The sequence below is a fragment of the Ornithorhynchus anatinus genome, chromosome 3 (genome assembly GCF_004115215.2).
Source record: "Ornithorhynchus anatinus isolate Pmale09 chromosome 3, mOrnAna1.pri.v4, whole genome shotgun sequence".
Classification (NCBI taxonomy): domain Eukaryota; kingdom Metazoa; phylum Chordata; class Mammalia; order Monotremata; family Ornithorhynchidae; genus Ornithorhynchus; species Ornithorhynchus anatinus.
The window spans coordinates 96,034,778-96,049,535 of record NC_041730.1 but is presented as its reverse complement, the minus strand read 5'-3'; the positions used below and the strand labels follow the sequence as shown (position 1 = coordinate 96,049,535).

At 43.3% G+C, this 14,758-nt stretch overlaps 2 protein-coding genes across 7 annotated transcripts in view; one reads left to right on the top strand and one right to left on the bottom strand.

Moving 5' to 3' along the window:
* Positions 1–13,679, top strand: part of FAM13C (family with sequence similarity 13 member C) — a 126,694-nt gene extending 113,015 nt beyond the window's left edge. Inside the window, exons 10-13 of one of the 2 annotated variants that reach the window (XM_029059499.2) lie at positions 1,286–1,381; positions 2,795–2,991; positions 8,685–8,786; positions 11,890–13,679. In XM_029059499.2, the coding sequence (XP_028915332.1) occupies positions 1,286–1,381; positions 2,795–2,991; positions 8,685–8,786; positions 11,890–12,013 (519 nt within the window). In that variant the 3' untranslated portion in view covers positions 12,014–13,679. Of the gene's footprint in view, positions 1–1,285; positions 1,382–2,791; positions 2,992–8,684; positions 8,787–11,889 lie in introns of both variants that reach the window. The other variant, XM_029059498.2, reaches the window with a different exon arrangement.
* PHYHIPL (phytanoyl-CoA 2-hydroxylase interacting protein like) overlaps positions 13,665–14,758 on the bottom strand; it is a 77,504-nt gene continuing 76,410 nt past the window's right edge. For all 5 annotated transcript variants that reach the window (XM_029059501.2, XM_039911536.1, XM_029059502.1 and 2 more), the window contains exon 5: positions 13,665–14,743. In XM_029059501.2, coding sequence (XP_028915334.1) covers positions 14,209–14,743 — 535 coding nt within the window. In that variant the 3' untranslated portion in view covers positions 13,665–14,208. The remainder of the gene's footprint in view (positions 14,744–14,758) is intronic.

Sequence of the window (14,758 nt, the reverse complement as noted above, 5' to 3'; positions counted from 1 at the left end):
GGCATTCTCATCAGGCTAGGAGAAGATAGGCATGGATCCGTTGAAGGTGGGAGGAGAGTCATCGACCTTTCCGATCCTTGATTCTGGGTAGGAATTGAAATCACCAAATATATATAGATCAAGGGAGGGCAGAATTCCATTTCCAGCAGGAGTGTGCAAAACCCGTAAAACACTGTAGAAGATGTGGTAGCTCTCTGGTAGCCAGTCAGGATCTAAGGTGCTTAGGTTTGGCCCCGTCACCTAAGCTCCCCGGCAGTCGGTCAATCAATTCACGGTATTTATTGAGTGCCTGCTGTGTGCAGGGTACTGTACTGAGTGTTTGGGAGAGTATAATCCAACCGAATTGGTAGACCTATCCCCTGCCCACAACAAGGTCACAGTCTGGAGAGGCAGCATAGCCAAGTGGCAAGGGCCCAGGCTTGGGTGTCAGAAGACATGTGTTCTAATCCCAGCTCCGCCACTCGTCTGCTGTGTGACCTTGGACAAGTCACTTCACTTCTCCGAGCCTCAGTTCCCTCATCTATAAAATGAGGATTAAGAGTCGTGAGCCCCAGATGGAGCAGGGACCGTGTCCAACTGATTACCTTGCATCTACCCGAGCGCTTTAGAACGGTGCTTGACTCACAGTAAGCGCTTAACAAATACCTTTATTATTATTATCATTATTATTAGTCATCTTTGAGGGGAGAATAAACAGGAACATTGGCAGAGCAGCATCCTTGTCTCTCTCATGAACTGTAAAGCAAGACCTTTTACTCAAAAAGCAAAACAGGCTGTGTTGAGCCCCCCCGGAGTGTGTGTGTGTGTGTGTACACCTCCAGGTCCTGAAATCCCCAGGGTGTCCTCTTCTCAGAACCAACCCCTCGCTCCCCAGGGGTGGACCTAGAAACCAGCAGCCCTGGAGGAGGCTGCTGTCTGAGTTCCCTCTTGATTCTGGTCTTTTTCACCTCCCTGGATCTGGAGCTAAAAAAGTTTGAGCAGAGCTGGGCTGGTGTCAGGAGTGAGAGCGCCAGAACGCTGTCAGGATCAGAGATAGGATCGCTGAGTCGACCCACGGTTGGCGATGGGAGGCTGGGGTCAAGTCAAGCCATGGGTCATGGATTTGGGCTCATGAGGGAGATGAGACATCTCGGGGTCTGGGGCCGGGGAACGTATACAACCCCAGCATATTGAACTGTCGGTCTCCTTTGATGTAATAAAGCTATTTGCTTTTTTCATTTGCCAACTGTAATGGTTTCAGGGTTTCGTCTGTGAGAGTAACAGTGACTGATGTAATGTCTTTCAGGTAACCAAGCAAGACAAGAGCCTCATAAAGCCTCTCTATGATCGATACCGAATTATCAAGCAGCTTCTGTCAACTCCTTCCCTGATTCCTACAATTGTAAGTCAAAGCATTTTGGGTGAATAAACCCCACACTATTGCAGACCTGTGCTTCCTAATTCTGTTTAGAGACACAACTGAAGCTACAGAAATAGCATGTCTACCATGCATACCAAAGTTGATATTGTCAACATCAACTATGTTTCAATTCTCTCCATTACAGAATGGTGCCGTGAAGTGGAGTCATATCCGTTTTCTAATCATTCTTGAAAATACATTATATTAAGTGCTCGGGACAAGGACAAACAATGGTTTTTCACTTGACTTTTGCTAATAGTATGACATTTACCTACTTTTTTTAATTCTCGGAATTTCAGTTTATTAGAAAGTTAGAAGTGGCACATTTGTCTTCCAGTAATATTTGGAGCATATTTTTCTGAGCCAGGGCCAATTTATTAGAAAACAGAATAGGGGCTTTGAAACGGTTTGTCCAGATTATTTTCAATGAGGAATACACACTAAACTAGAAAAGCACAAAAAATCATTTTAATAGTATCATAGAGAATTAGTTGCATTAACTTGCTGAATATAACACACATTTCACCCTAATTAAAAATTCTAGCATTAGGAAAAATTAACACTTAGTATCCTTTAAGGAATAAAGAATTCTAGGCTAGGAACCTTTAACCCTTAATACAACCCCAAAAGGTACTGTTACCATATTTTCACTTCACTAGAAGGTGCATCTTCTTCACAGTGGATAGAGGACAGGTTTTGTCTTGGTTTCCAAGTACCTCTGTGCCTCAGCTTTAGTTTTTCTGATTTTGTCTACAGCCATTTTTTCTTTCTCATTTTTTTTATAGTTATAACCTTTTGTGTTTGTGTTTCTCAGTTTCATATGACTTAATTCCTTCATTCCTGCTCTTTCACTATCCTCCTGCTTGTGTATATCACTGTATATGTTCGCCTCTGTTTTGGAATGTGCCTTCCTGAGGATGTGTCTGGGAACGTCAGCATCTCCCCGTGTCTATCTTTTCATGCCAGGGCATTTTTGAATGTGTGTCTTGTCTTTTTGTTATTTGATTAAAGTTTTGTTTGTTTTTTAACACTTTTCCTCTCAGATTCTCTATTCCCATTTTAACCCCTTGGTTGGAAGTGACCTGGGTGAAGGCAAGAGATTTACCCCATTTCAAAACTTCACTTAATTTCTTGTTTTGTTTTCCATTTGGTTTGGAAGGTCATAAGAGATTTTTTTTTTTACTTGGTTGAAAAAAAAACCCCCAGAAAAACCTCATTTAAAACCGGATTCTATTTCACTTTCAGTTCTCATCAGTCATATCTGCTAACCCCCCCAAGTGCGGGCACTGAATTTTGGGTTCGAATTCATTGCCGGTGGCGTTATCCATCTCTGTTGTTTCAAATTGTATTGAGCATGCTTTTCATCCCTGTTAAACCCCTACATCTTGCAAGAAGGAGGAAGAAGACTCTGATGAAGACGCTTTCCAGATGGGCAATGAGTCTTCCTTATCCAGTCCGGCATCTCACCACCGTGTGGGGGACCACCCAGAGCCCTCTGATGAGGAAGAGCCTCCGGTCGTTCTGCCCCCGGATGGGATGAAGGAAGTCCTTCAACCAGCTCTGTCCATGTCCAATTTGCATGAGGCCACAATGTGAGTGTCCTTCTTTTTTTTTTGTTGTTGTTTTAATGGTATTTGTTGAGCGCTTACTTTGTGCCAGACACTATACTAAATGCTGGGGTAGAAACACACTAACCAGTTTGGACAGAGTCCCTGTCCCACAAAGGGCTCTCAGTTTTAATCCCCATTTTACAGATGAGGTAACTGAGGCACAGAGAAGTGAAGCAACTCTCTCAAGGCCACAAAGCAGACAAGTGGCCGAGCCAGGAGTAGAAGCCAGGTCCTTCTGATTCCCAGGCCTGTACTCTATCCACTAGGTCATGCCCCTTCTCTTCCCTGATGTTTTCTAATCGGTGTGGTTCAGTGTCCTAGTGAGAAATGGAAAGAAACTCCACCGAAAGGAGGAATCACCAAAGTAAATGGTGTTTGTTAAACACTGGGGTAGATACAAACTAATCAGGTTTAGGATATAGTCCATGTCTCATATGGGGCTCACAGTCTTTATCCCCAGTTTACAGAGGAGGGAACGGAAGCACAGAGAAGCAAAGTGACTTGCCCAAGATCATACAGCAGACACTTGGCGGAGCCAGGATTAATACCCAGGTCCTCTGATTCCCAAGTCCTTGCTCTTTCCTCTAGGCCATGCTTAGTCAGAGTATTCCGATGGGATGGGCTTCCCCTCTTGGCTAACGTACTGGACAAGTGGCCACCCTTTCCATTCCCTCACTTGCCACTCGTGGCAGGCTGGGTGTACCTTACCTCCTTTGTCATTCATAGTTCCTTTAAAAATGACTAAGTTGTTTCAGTCCCCACTCCGGTTCGCACTTGGAGAGTTTCCAGTACTCTACCAGTCACGACTACAGGAAGGAGAGTCAAGCAGCGGCCTACCCATTCCATTCCTATCTTGGGCACTGGCTCGAGAGTGGAAGGCAATCTGCCACAAGTCAAAACTCACCTGTGCCGGGCAGCGGTGGCATGGGAGAGAGTCGAGGGCGGAGATTCATTTACTATGTGGAAGGAGGCAGTAGTAAATCACTTCTGTATTTTTACGGAGAAAACTCTATGGATCCACTACCAGAACGTTTGCAGATGGAGGCAAGGCGTTCTGGGAGAGATGTATCTATCTTGTCGCTATGGGTCGAACATGACTCGACAGCGTAAGACAACAATTTGAGGGATGCAGGCCTGCCTCACTCAGCCTGTAGAAAAGAAGTGATAGTGCTGTTTTCAGTAGTTATAGAGAAGGTTTGCACCTTAGAGAGAAATGATTGCACTCTGGTGTCGTGTTTTTTCCAAATGTAATGAACGAACAGCACCTCCACGTGTGAACTATTCCACCAGCCTCCCTTTCCAGGACTTAGTTCCAGTACTGCTCTTCAGGGAGGTAGTTTCGGTGAAGTTAGTTCAGGTCGAGGCCTTTAAAGGGCAGCATTTTTGGTCCAATTTACAGGGTAGAAGGCTAGAAACGACATGGTCTAGTAGAAAATGTACGTGCCTGGAAGTCAGAGGACATGGTTTTTAATACCAGCTCTGTACCTCGTCTGTTGTGTGACCTTCATCAAGTCATTTAACATCTTTGGGCCTCAGTTTCCTCACTCATAAAATGGGGATTCGATATCTTTTCTCCCTCCTACTTAGTCTATCAAAACTCAGCACTCAGTATAGTGTTTGGCGTGTGATACTGTTATTATCACTATTATTTGTGTCACATAAGGCTCACTTTGTCTTGCGATACACTTTGTAGAAAATACAAGTGACATCTCATAGTCCAGGCATTGTTCAGACTGCTCCATCAATAAGTGAAAAGCTGCACTCCCTGTCCTGAGTTTGCTCTGAAAACTTCTCCTTTCAATTTGGTTCATCCTCATTGTTGTTATCTACCCCGATTGGGCATCCCCTCCTTCTCCTTAGCAAGTCTGAGTCCAGAGTCCAAGGGTAGGGGTTAGGATTGGGGGTCATTGACCGCCGCCCCCCCCCACCCCCCCCATGGTCAATGGTTGGAGTCTGTTTCATTTACCAGGTAAGGACAGTGCTCCACCACTCCGACACTTGATTATACTTTTGTTGAATTGCTTTGTATTCATTTTCCATTTTGTTCAGTGGTCAACTATTCTGCTTCTCATCTAGCTGTTTCATAGGTAAAATTTTGAGCTGGGTAGAAAATGTAGAGGATTTCCCAAAAAACAGTTTCTGATGAGAAAGTCCAGAATCAAAAAGCGGGCATAAACTTGGATCGTCTTAATGAGAATTCCCTAACAGTCAAGACAGTGAGGTGCAGACCTTTGCTCTTGTGTCCTTTTAAATCTAGCCAGTCATCCCTCTTCAGCTCTGCCTGTCCTCCAACCTTCCCTCATCCTTTTTTCCCATTTCCCCACCCTGTTCCTTCCTAAGTCCTGTGCCCCAGAGCTATGTCAACCCAAACCTTCTAACGTTTCTAACCCGAGCAGAGCTATAAAGATGGAATGGGAGTTCGGCATCTCTGTTGATACCAGACATTATAGCAGTCATTACATTTGACAGGAAAAATATTCCAGCAGGGAAGTTAGATGGGAACATTTTTTTTAACGGTACTTGTTATGGTACGTGCCAGGCACTGTTCTAATCGCTGAGGTAGATACAAGGTTGGACGCAGTCCATGTCCCACATAGGGCTCACGGTCTTAATCCTCATTTTACAGATGAAGTAACTGAGGCATAGAGAAGTTAAGTGACTCGCCCAAGGTCACACAGCAGACAAGGAGCAGAGCCGGGATTAGAAGCAGGTCCTTCTGACTCCCTGGCTCGTGCTTATCCACTAGACCATGCTGCTTCTCACATTACTGGGTAAGACCAGTAAGCCATCCAGCAAGGGAACAGCAGAAGATTTGGAGGAACACCGTGATGGTTGTCCTTGACATTCATTCCTAAAGTTTAGGATTCTTCTACCTAATATTTCTCTAGTAACCCATTACGGGATCCTTATCTCTGAATCTACTCCAACTCCCCTTTGACCCACTGGCATTTTCAGCCTACACAGCTTGCTGGGCTAATACTATTTTGTGGTCTCGAGCATCATTGGATTATCCCATTCATGGCCTTCCTGATTTTGTGAACAAGTCCCTCTCAGCCTTCACCTTTCCTGGCATCTGCCTTCTTGCATTTTTCCAGCTATTCCAGATAGGTACAGTTCATCGGAAGTGCAACTCCTTTTAAACATCAAACGAGACTGACTTGTCACCTTGCAAACTCAGCTCAAACAGTGTCAATGGGTTATCTTCAGAAGGCAACAGAATTTCATAAGAGACTGACTAATGGTTCTTTGGAAGAGGTTAAACAAACACAAGATTTCGGAATAGGCCAACTGCTTGCTCTTTCTCTCTCTTTTGCCTCTCAACCTGAGTGGAAAATTCCCTTAGCAGAGGTGTAGATTTAAAAATGCTACCTTCCATCCCTTTCCCTTTATTGCGATTGGAAGAGCAACCGCTCTTTACCTGCTGGAGGACCCTTAACAATAATAATAATTATTATTATGGTATTTGTGAAGTGCTTACTATGTGCGAGGCACTGTTCTAAATGCTGAGGTAGATACTAGGTAATCAGGTTGGACAGAGTCCATGTCCCACACAGGGCTCTCAGTCTTAATCCCCATTTGACAGATGAGGTAACTGAGGCATAGAGAAGTTAAATGACTCTCCCAAGGTCTCACAGCAGACAAGAGGCAGAATCTGTTTTAGAATCTATGCCTTTCTGATTCCCAGGCCCATGCTCTGCACTATGTCATGCTGCTTCACCTCTGGCCAGTTTCTAGAGAAGACTGGGTGACACCTGACTACCCAGCCTTTCAGTAGGTGGTGTAGAGAGGAATTCTCCCCATCTCCTCCCAAGCCTATCCAAGGGATAGGAGAGGCAGGACACCTTGTCCTTGTCCTAAGAGCTTCTCCTGCTCTTAGGGATTGACCACTCTTAAGTGGTTGATAATCATCTCAGCTAGACTCAAGTGGCAGAGGTTTGGTGGGATATTCAGGTATAGTATTCCTGTGATAAGTAAGTGAGACTGAGCTCTCTCAAAGGGCTTCCTGACCTTTCATCATTCAGTGGCATTTATTGTGTCCCTACTGTATACAAAGCACTGTACTAAGCGCTGGGGAAACAGTCTTGAAGTATATCCATAGGGATGGTGGTGCTGATGGTGGAGCTCTTCAGGCTATCCAGAAGAGAGAATCCTGGCATTCCTAGCATAAAGTTAACTGTAACCTGTCTTTTTTCTTCCAACTACTGTTCCCCCTCTAGACTGTAAGCTCATTACGGACAGGGAACTTGTCTGCTAATTCTGTTGAATTCTACTCTCCCAAGCGCTTAGTATTGTGTTCTACACCTAGTAAGTGCTCAATAAATACCACTGATGGATTGATTTTATTAATTGTGGCTTTTGTTAAGCGTTTATGATGTGCCAAGCACTGTACTAAGCACTGGGTAGTTAATCAGGTCCACATGGAGGTCAAAATCGAAGTTGGAGGGAGAATAGGTATTGAATCCCTATTTTGCAGAAGAGGAAACTAAGACATAGAGAACTTAAGTGGCAGCATAAACACGGAAGAGCAGAGATTAGAACCCAGGTCCTCTGACTCCCAAGCCTGTGCTCTTTCCATGCTTCTTCTCTAATTGCACAGTTCAACTTAATTAGGTCTTCTGAATGCACTGGCGAATCACTCATCCTATCCCGCCTAGATTACTGCATCAGCTTCCTTGCTGACCTCCCAAATTCCTGTCTCTCCCCACTCCAGTCCCTACTGTATACAGAGCATTGTACTAAGCACTGGGGAATCAGTCTTGAAATATATCTTTAGGGATGATGGTGCCGATGAAGGCACTCCGCTGCCCGGATCATCTTTCTGCAAAAACGTTCAGGACATGTCACTCCCCTCCTCAAAAATCTCTAGTGGTGGGTTGATTGTCCACCATCATATCAAACAAAAACTCCTCATCATTGGCTGTTAAGCAGTCCATCACCTTGCCCCTTCCTATCTCACCTCACTTCTCTCCTACAACCCAGCCCACACGCTTTGCTCCTCTAGTGCTAACCTTCTCATCGTGCCTCCATCTCACCTGTCTCGCCGCCAACCCCTGACCAACGTCTGGAACACCCTCCCTCCTCAGAGCTGACAGACAACTATTCGCCCTCCCTTCAAAGCCCAAGTGAAGGCCCATCTCCTCCCAGAAGCCTTCCCCAACTAAACCCCTCTTTTCCTCATCTCCCACTCCTTTCTGCATCGCCCTGACTTGCTCCCTTTGCTCTTCCCCCCTCTCAACCCCACAGCACTTACGTATATATCTATAATTTTATTCATTTCTATCGATGTTTGTCTCTCGCCCTCTATACAGTGAGCTCACTGTGGGCGAGGATTGTCACTTTATTGTTGTATTGTACTTTTCCAAGTGCTAGTACAGCGTACTGAACACAGTAAGAGCTTAATAAATACAGTTGAAGGAATGAATTGATGCAGTGTGCTGCCGAGCGGGGGGCAAGGGTTGGCATAGTTGCCATACGTTGAGCTGGTAGAAAGAAACGGGGTCATGGCTTCAAATGCACACACCAGTGGAATGGATGGAAATCTCAAGCGAGTAGGGCCCAGGGGAGGAGGAGGAGGCAAGCCAAGAAGCTGATGCCAGCTTCTAGGGAGTGGCTCCCTCTCTGATCTCTCCAGTATTCCAGTGGACTGAGATTGACGACATATTTACCTCTTTCAGGCCCGTGCTGCTGGACCATCTCAGAGAAACCAGAGCTGACAAGAAGAGGTTGCGTAAAGCTTTAAGAGAATTCGAAGAACAGTTTTTTAAGCAAACTGGAAGGTAAACCAAAGTGGGATTGAGCTAAACCTAATCTTAATCACGTGGGGGAGAACTGACAAGATGTGTTAGATCTGTAGCCTGTAGACAAACGACAGAGGTCAATGTGATCTACGAGTAAAAGATTTGAGTTCATCCCATGGCTCTTTTTGCTTCCTTAGTCTGAGATCTGCTCAACCAGCAGTCTCAGAGAAAAATGTAAATGTTAACTTAGGGAAATGTTCATTCTAAATAACCATACTGGGTCAGAACAAATGGTTAAGAAGTTGCTGACTTTAAGTTTTTTTTATACGTCTCTGCCCAACTCGCTGTGTTACAGAAATTCTCGCACTCACCTAGCCCTAGTCCCATTCTCCATGCTAATCTTGAGATTCCAGTAAAATAAGTGCTACTTTTGGTGTTCTAGAAGTCGACCGCATCACAGCCTGATGGATTTCCAGCTTCCTGGCACTCCATCGGTGCTCCCCCTGAATCCCCAAGTCCCTACCGCATCTTGGCCACTTTTTAGCTTTCACTGCGGGGAGTGCCCCCCTGTGGAGAGGACTTACTCCTTGAACTGGAATCAGTCGATTAATCAATTATATTTATTATTTTTTATGATATTTATTGTGTATACCAGGCACCGTGCTAAGCATTGAGGAAGATATAAATTAATCAGGTGGGACACAGTACCTGTAATTCATGGAGCTCACAGTCTTAATCCTCATTGTACAGATGCGGTCACCGAGGCGCAGAAAAGTGACTTACCCAAGGTCACACAGCAGTACTTACTGTGTGCAGAACACTGTTCTAAGCAGTTGGGAGAGTCGGATACAGGAGAGTTGGTAGACATGTTCCCGAAGACCGCTTTCCAGAGGTGGCACAGCTGAGATTATACTATCGAAGTTATTTCTCCAGAGGAAGGTTTTTCCTTCCTTAAAATTTTTTCTCCTGGCAAATGGAAGTTACAAATTTTAAACCACTTGAAATTTGTCCAGAAAGATTCCAAATGCCAGCATCCTTTCAGAAAGCTAGAGGGCTCCTAGGTTACCTGAAGAGAAGCCTTGGCCACGTGGGTTTTGTTAGGGGGGAATCACAGGGGGATTTGTCAGTGTTTCTCAATTAGACTGAACAAGGAAATGGAAAGGATGCTGACCCTACAGCTTGTAGCTTGTTGCTAGATTGAACTTCCAGCAGTTTCCATATCATCCAGAATAGAATGTGACTCTTCCAGGTAGAGAAGAAAGAAGCATGATATAGTGGTCAGAAGGTTATGGGTTCTAATCCTGGCTCTGCCACTTGTCTGCTGTGTGACCTTGAGTAAGTCACTTCACTTCCCTGGGTCTCAGTTACCTCATCTGTAAAATGGGGAATTGAGATTGTGAGCCCCACACAGGACAGGGACTATGTCCAAACTGATTTACTTGTATCCACCCCAGCACTTAACCAATGCCATTATTATTATTATTAAAGAAGCAAAGAGGATACAACTTCACAGAATAAGCCTGTTGTAGAGCCAGACTTCATGTCTTCATTCCCTCTTCTAAACTGTAAGCTCCTTTTGAGCAAGGAACAAGTCTACTAACCGTAGCATTGCAATCTCCCAGGTGCTTACTACATGGCTCTGGCCACAGTAAGTGCTCAGTAAATGCCATTGATCGATTCTCTATGCTGTGCTGAAATATTTTGAAATAGACAATAGTGCAGCAGCGACAGAGGACGGGGTGCCTGAGGAACTAAAATTTTTTACGTCATTCTGTTACTACTAAAGGGGAGTTTTGCAGGGCCATTCATGATGTTTCTCGGCTGTTAATAGGAGGACCCAGATCTAAATGCAAACCAAGCACTATATGGAGGGAAAACATATGCATTTACATCTTCACACGTGCAAGCTGAAAATGTTTTCCTGTCCTTTTCACTAGCTCCTCTCAATTGTTGGCATCAGGAGGAGCAAAGTGCTCCCTGGGAATGGGTTATAAACACTTGACTGTCTCAGCAGCCTTAAAATTGTTTTCTAAAGTCACTGCAGTTGTTTTTTGGAAGCAAATAACTTTCTTCAACCCCTTAAGGGAACTTTGGGAGAGAAACCTTTGGTGGATCACATAAGTCAAGTACAAAAAGAAAGCCACAACATTCCAAGCCTCTGGAAACTAACACAGGGCCAGAGAGAGAGGTTTAGGAAAGTGGAAAAAAGCTTAGCCTTGTACAGTCTTAGCTAGAACTCTGTATATTAATGCTCAAATATTTAAATATATCAGTAGTTTAAATGATTTCCATAATACAACTTGAGAGTTTGGAAATGTGTTATAACCTTTATGATTGATTGATTGACTATCCTTGCTGTAGTCAGGCATTTCATATAGGATCTATAGAAGTTTGGGGGGGGGACATGCTATATGAATCAACAGGAGTGAAGTTCTTTTTTGAGAACAAGGGGCACTGGTCACATATTAAGAATACTCATCTCGAGCATTCTAAATGTCTGGAAATTTACAAAGGGGCAGAGAGATGGGTTAGGCAGGCAAAAACCGCTTGGTCTTCTATAATCTTAGCTAGAGCTCTAGATATCAGTTCTCAAATATTTAAATACAACACATCAGTAGTTTAAATTGTTTTCATTATATAACTTCAGAGTATTGAAATATGTTTAGTGGCCTTAAACCTCAACTATTGATTGACTGACTTTATCCTTGCTGTGGCATTTTCTTTAGGATCCATGAAAGATCTGGGGGAAATGCTTTATGAATGAACAGGAGGGAGAACAAGGAGCAGTGACCAATTGTATTCAGACCAGTCACCTCTACTGTCTCAATTCCCTTGTTACAACTACTTAGTACCCGTAGCATTCAATAGATCAGTGGCATTTATGGAGTGCTTTTTGTGTGCAGAGCACTGTACTAAGCGCTTGGGAGAGTATAATCCAACCGAGTTGGAAGGTGGGATCCCGGCTCTCAAGGAGTTGAGAAGCAAGTCTTTGAAGTGCTTAAAGGTATAGAATGAAAACTCGAGGTAAAAAAGGGGGGGGAAAGTAGGGAGGAGGAGGTTGACGGCTCTTGGGACAAGAAGATCTAGCTTACAATCAATCTGAATGAACTGAAGGTGGGAATTGCTCTCCTTTTTCTTTCAGGAGCCCCCAAAAGGAAGATCGTATTCCAATGGCAGAAGAGTACTATGAGTACAAGCACATTAAAGCCAAGCTGAGGCTATTGGAGGTTCTCATCACTAAGCAAGATGTATCTAAAACTATCTGAGGTTGAAGAAATGTTCACAGTGACCTTCTCTTGAGGAAACTTGTTTTGCTCTTTAGTATCCCTACCCGGTTGCTTGGAGACACTGAGATTTTTTAAAGCACTTTAGTCATGAAGCACTTTATTACCAAAGGTAATAAAGGATGTAAAGCTTAATAATATGTGAATAGCCGTAACTAAAATGTATGGGAAACACGTGAAGATCAGTAATATTAAATCATTATGGGACTTATTTTTTAAAACTTTAAAGGCTCCAAAGTTCATTTCCTAGCCAATTATAATAGGATTAAATCAAGGTAATTGACTTAAGGTAATTGACCTATCATTCTGTTTTAAAAAAGCTTACTCTCTACAACATGAATGGGTAAGACCTCAACAAATTGAATTGCTCTGAGGTGTGTCATCTAACACAACTTCATTTCCAAAGCCCAGATGGTGCAGAAAGAAGTTGTTGAAGCAGAGTCAACCTTGGTTTTACATCAGTAAAAAAGAAAATGGGCATGAAGGCATTTGTTTCTCAACTAGAAAGACTTAAAACTGGTAGGAAAGTATCTTACTTTATGCTTCTGATGTAGTTCTGCCCCAAGTGAAGGGTAGAAATATTTTTAAGTATAGATAACGAAGGACTTAGCTCTCTCTTTAAATCTGCTTATTCCTTCTAGATTTTCAGTACCTTCAGATCAGCTGATAGGAATGATTACTGAATTTATTTCTGTATCAAAAACTTAGCACCTTATTTTGCCTGGTGTGATCTGAAATTTTGTGTTTCTAATTACCAAAGCTCACTTTGACAGCATGCACTTTGTGAAATATCAAGTATTCCTTGTCTTTAATTGCCAGATGTTTATATTAAATAAGAATATTGCAATGACATTTGAAAATAAGTATTTTGGGTAGATAGATGTCCGCAGAATATAATCAAATGTGATGGCTGAACTTCTCGTTTAATGAAACTAATAGTATATTACTATTTTTCCAGTGGAATCATGCCCTTTCTTAATGTCCCAAGTACCATACCTTGTGATGTCAAAGACATTTTCTCACAAGGCGTGATGATTTTTGGTTCTGTATAAAATGAAAGCATTTGAAGGAGACCCGTTTTCCGTGTTGACTCACTCTGTGTATGTAGTTCACACAGGATATTCCAGGGTTGGAAGAAGAGAAGCTAGAAAGCAGATGCGTTGGATTATGTTAAATGTAGGTTGCCTTTAGTGCTATCATTGCATTCTATCCCACCCCTTCACTTATTTTGGTAGCTGAAGAGGATGTGTCAATAACAGCGTTCTCTTATGTACCTACCATCTTTGTATGTATGTAGTATGTAATGTTAACGCATGATTTTGAAGCAATTCACATCTTCAAATTGTTTGGGAAAAATGTTCACCACTTCGGAAGTGGGCAGTTGATTTCTGAGGCTTGCGGTTTGCTGTGTAATGAATTAATATTTTCTATCTTTTATGAATCAGAATGACCTTCTTAAAACTTGTTTAATTAAAGTCATCTAATAGTAACAGGAACAAATTCACAACTAGTTGAGGTTTACAAACTACATCTTTGATAAGGGGAACTAGTTTCGTGACACAGACAGTTGCTATTAAAGTGTAATCTATATATTCTATGATTGTAAATATTTTATACAACAGTACAAATAAAATATTTTTCTATTATATTTATTATGGTGAAACACAGTTGCTGTTTCTGGTTAACTAATATAAATAACATAAATAACACAGTCAAACGACAAGTTGGAAGTGCTGACAATTCTAGGCGTCAAGATTTAACTCATGCTGCAATTACGACCTTTCATGCTGTTGGTAGTTATCCCGATATTTGTTCAGTAGATTAAAACGAATGCATATTTAAACACCATTAATAAGCCATTATTTTGGTTCTGCTAAAGCCGTCTATATAGATTTGGTTGGTTATGTTTGGCAAAATGAAAAAAGAAAAAAAACCATATTGCAGCATCTAGAGAATGAATAGGGTGCCAAACGGAAACCCTCATCGGAAGCAGGGGGAAGGGGAAGGAAGAGGGTGACGCTGAAAAGGAAACAGGCGATCTGCTTTTGGTGACGGCGGCAGGTGCATGCTTCAGAGGAAAACGTCAGACGATGAAAACGGACAACAGGGGAGGGTGGTTGGGGTGGGGAGGGGAATCAGATGCTCCTAACTCGAGCGGGCGGGAGCGAGCCGAGGGTCTAACGTCCAACGCTGATGTTGCAGGTTTTGCAGCTGGGATCTTTCTTTGCGTTTGCAGTCGACAAGCTCATGAGCTGGTGCCCGGTGATCTCGGCCACCGTGCCGAGGGAGAGATCCACGGGATCGGTGTAAATGACTTCTAAAATAACATCCTGGGCATGATGGTAAACCATGACCCCGTCTTCTTCGTTGCAGGTCAGAAATTTATTCTCCTTAGAATTGAGCTGAGGAAGGCGCTGCTTACAGAATTCGTCTCCCGGCGATCCAGCGGGAGCAACGACAAGAATAACATAATGGTAGGCGGTGTACATACAGTAGAAGTCCCCAAAGTATAAGTTGGTATTGGGGTTGAATAGTTTTTCGGCTGCAATTTCAAACCTGTACCTTCCATACGGTGAATCCTGGGGCGGCTTTCCGGTGTTAAACTCGGTACTGCAGCTGAAGAAGATGCCTTCCAACTTCCCGCTGATGGGGGAGCCGTGGCTACCGCTGTTATCCTTGACAGAAGGCTGCATGGCATTCCCGTGGTGCTCTCTGGAAGGAAGTCAT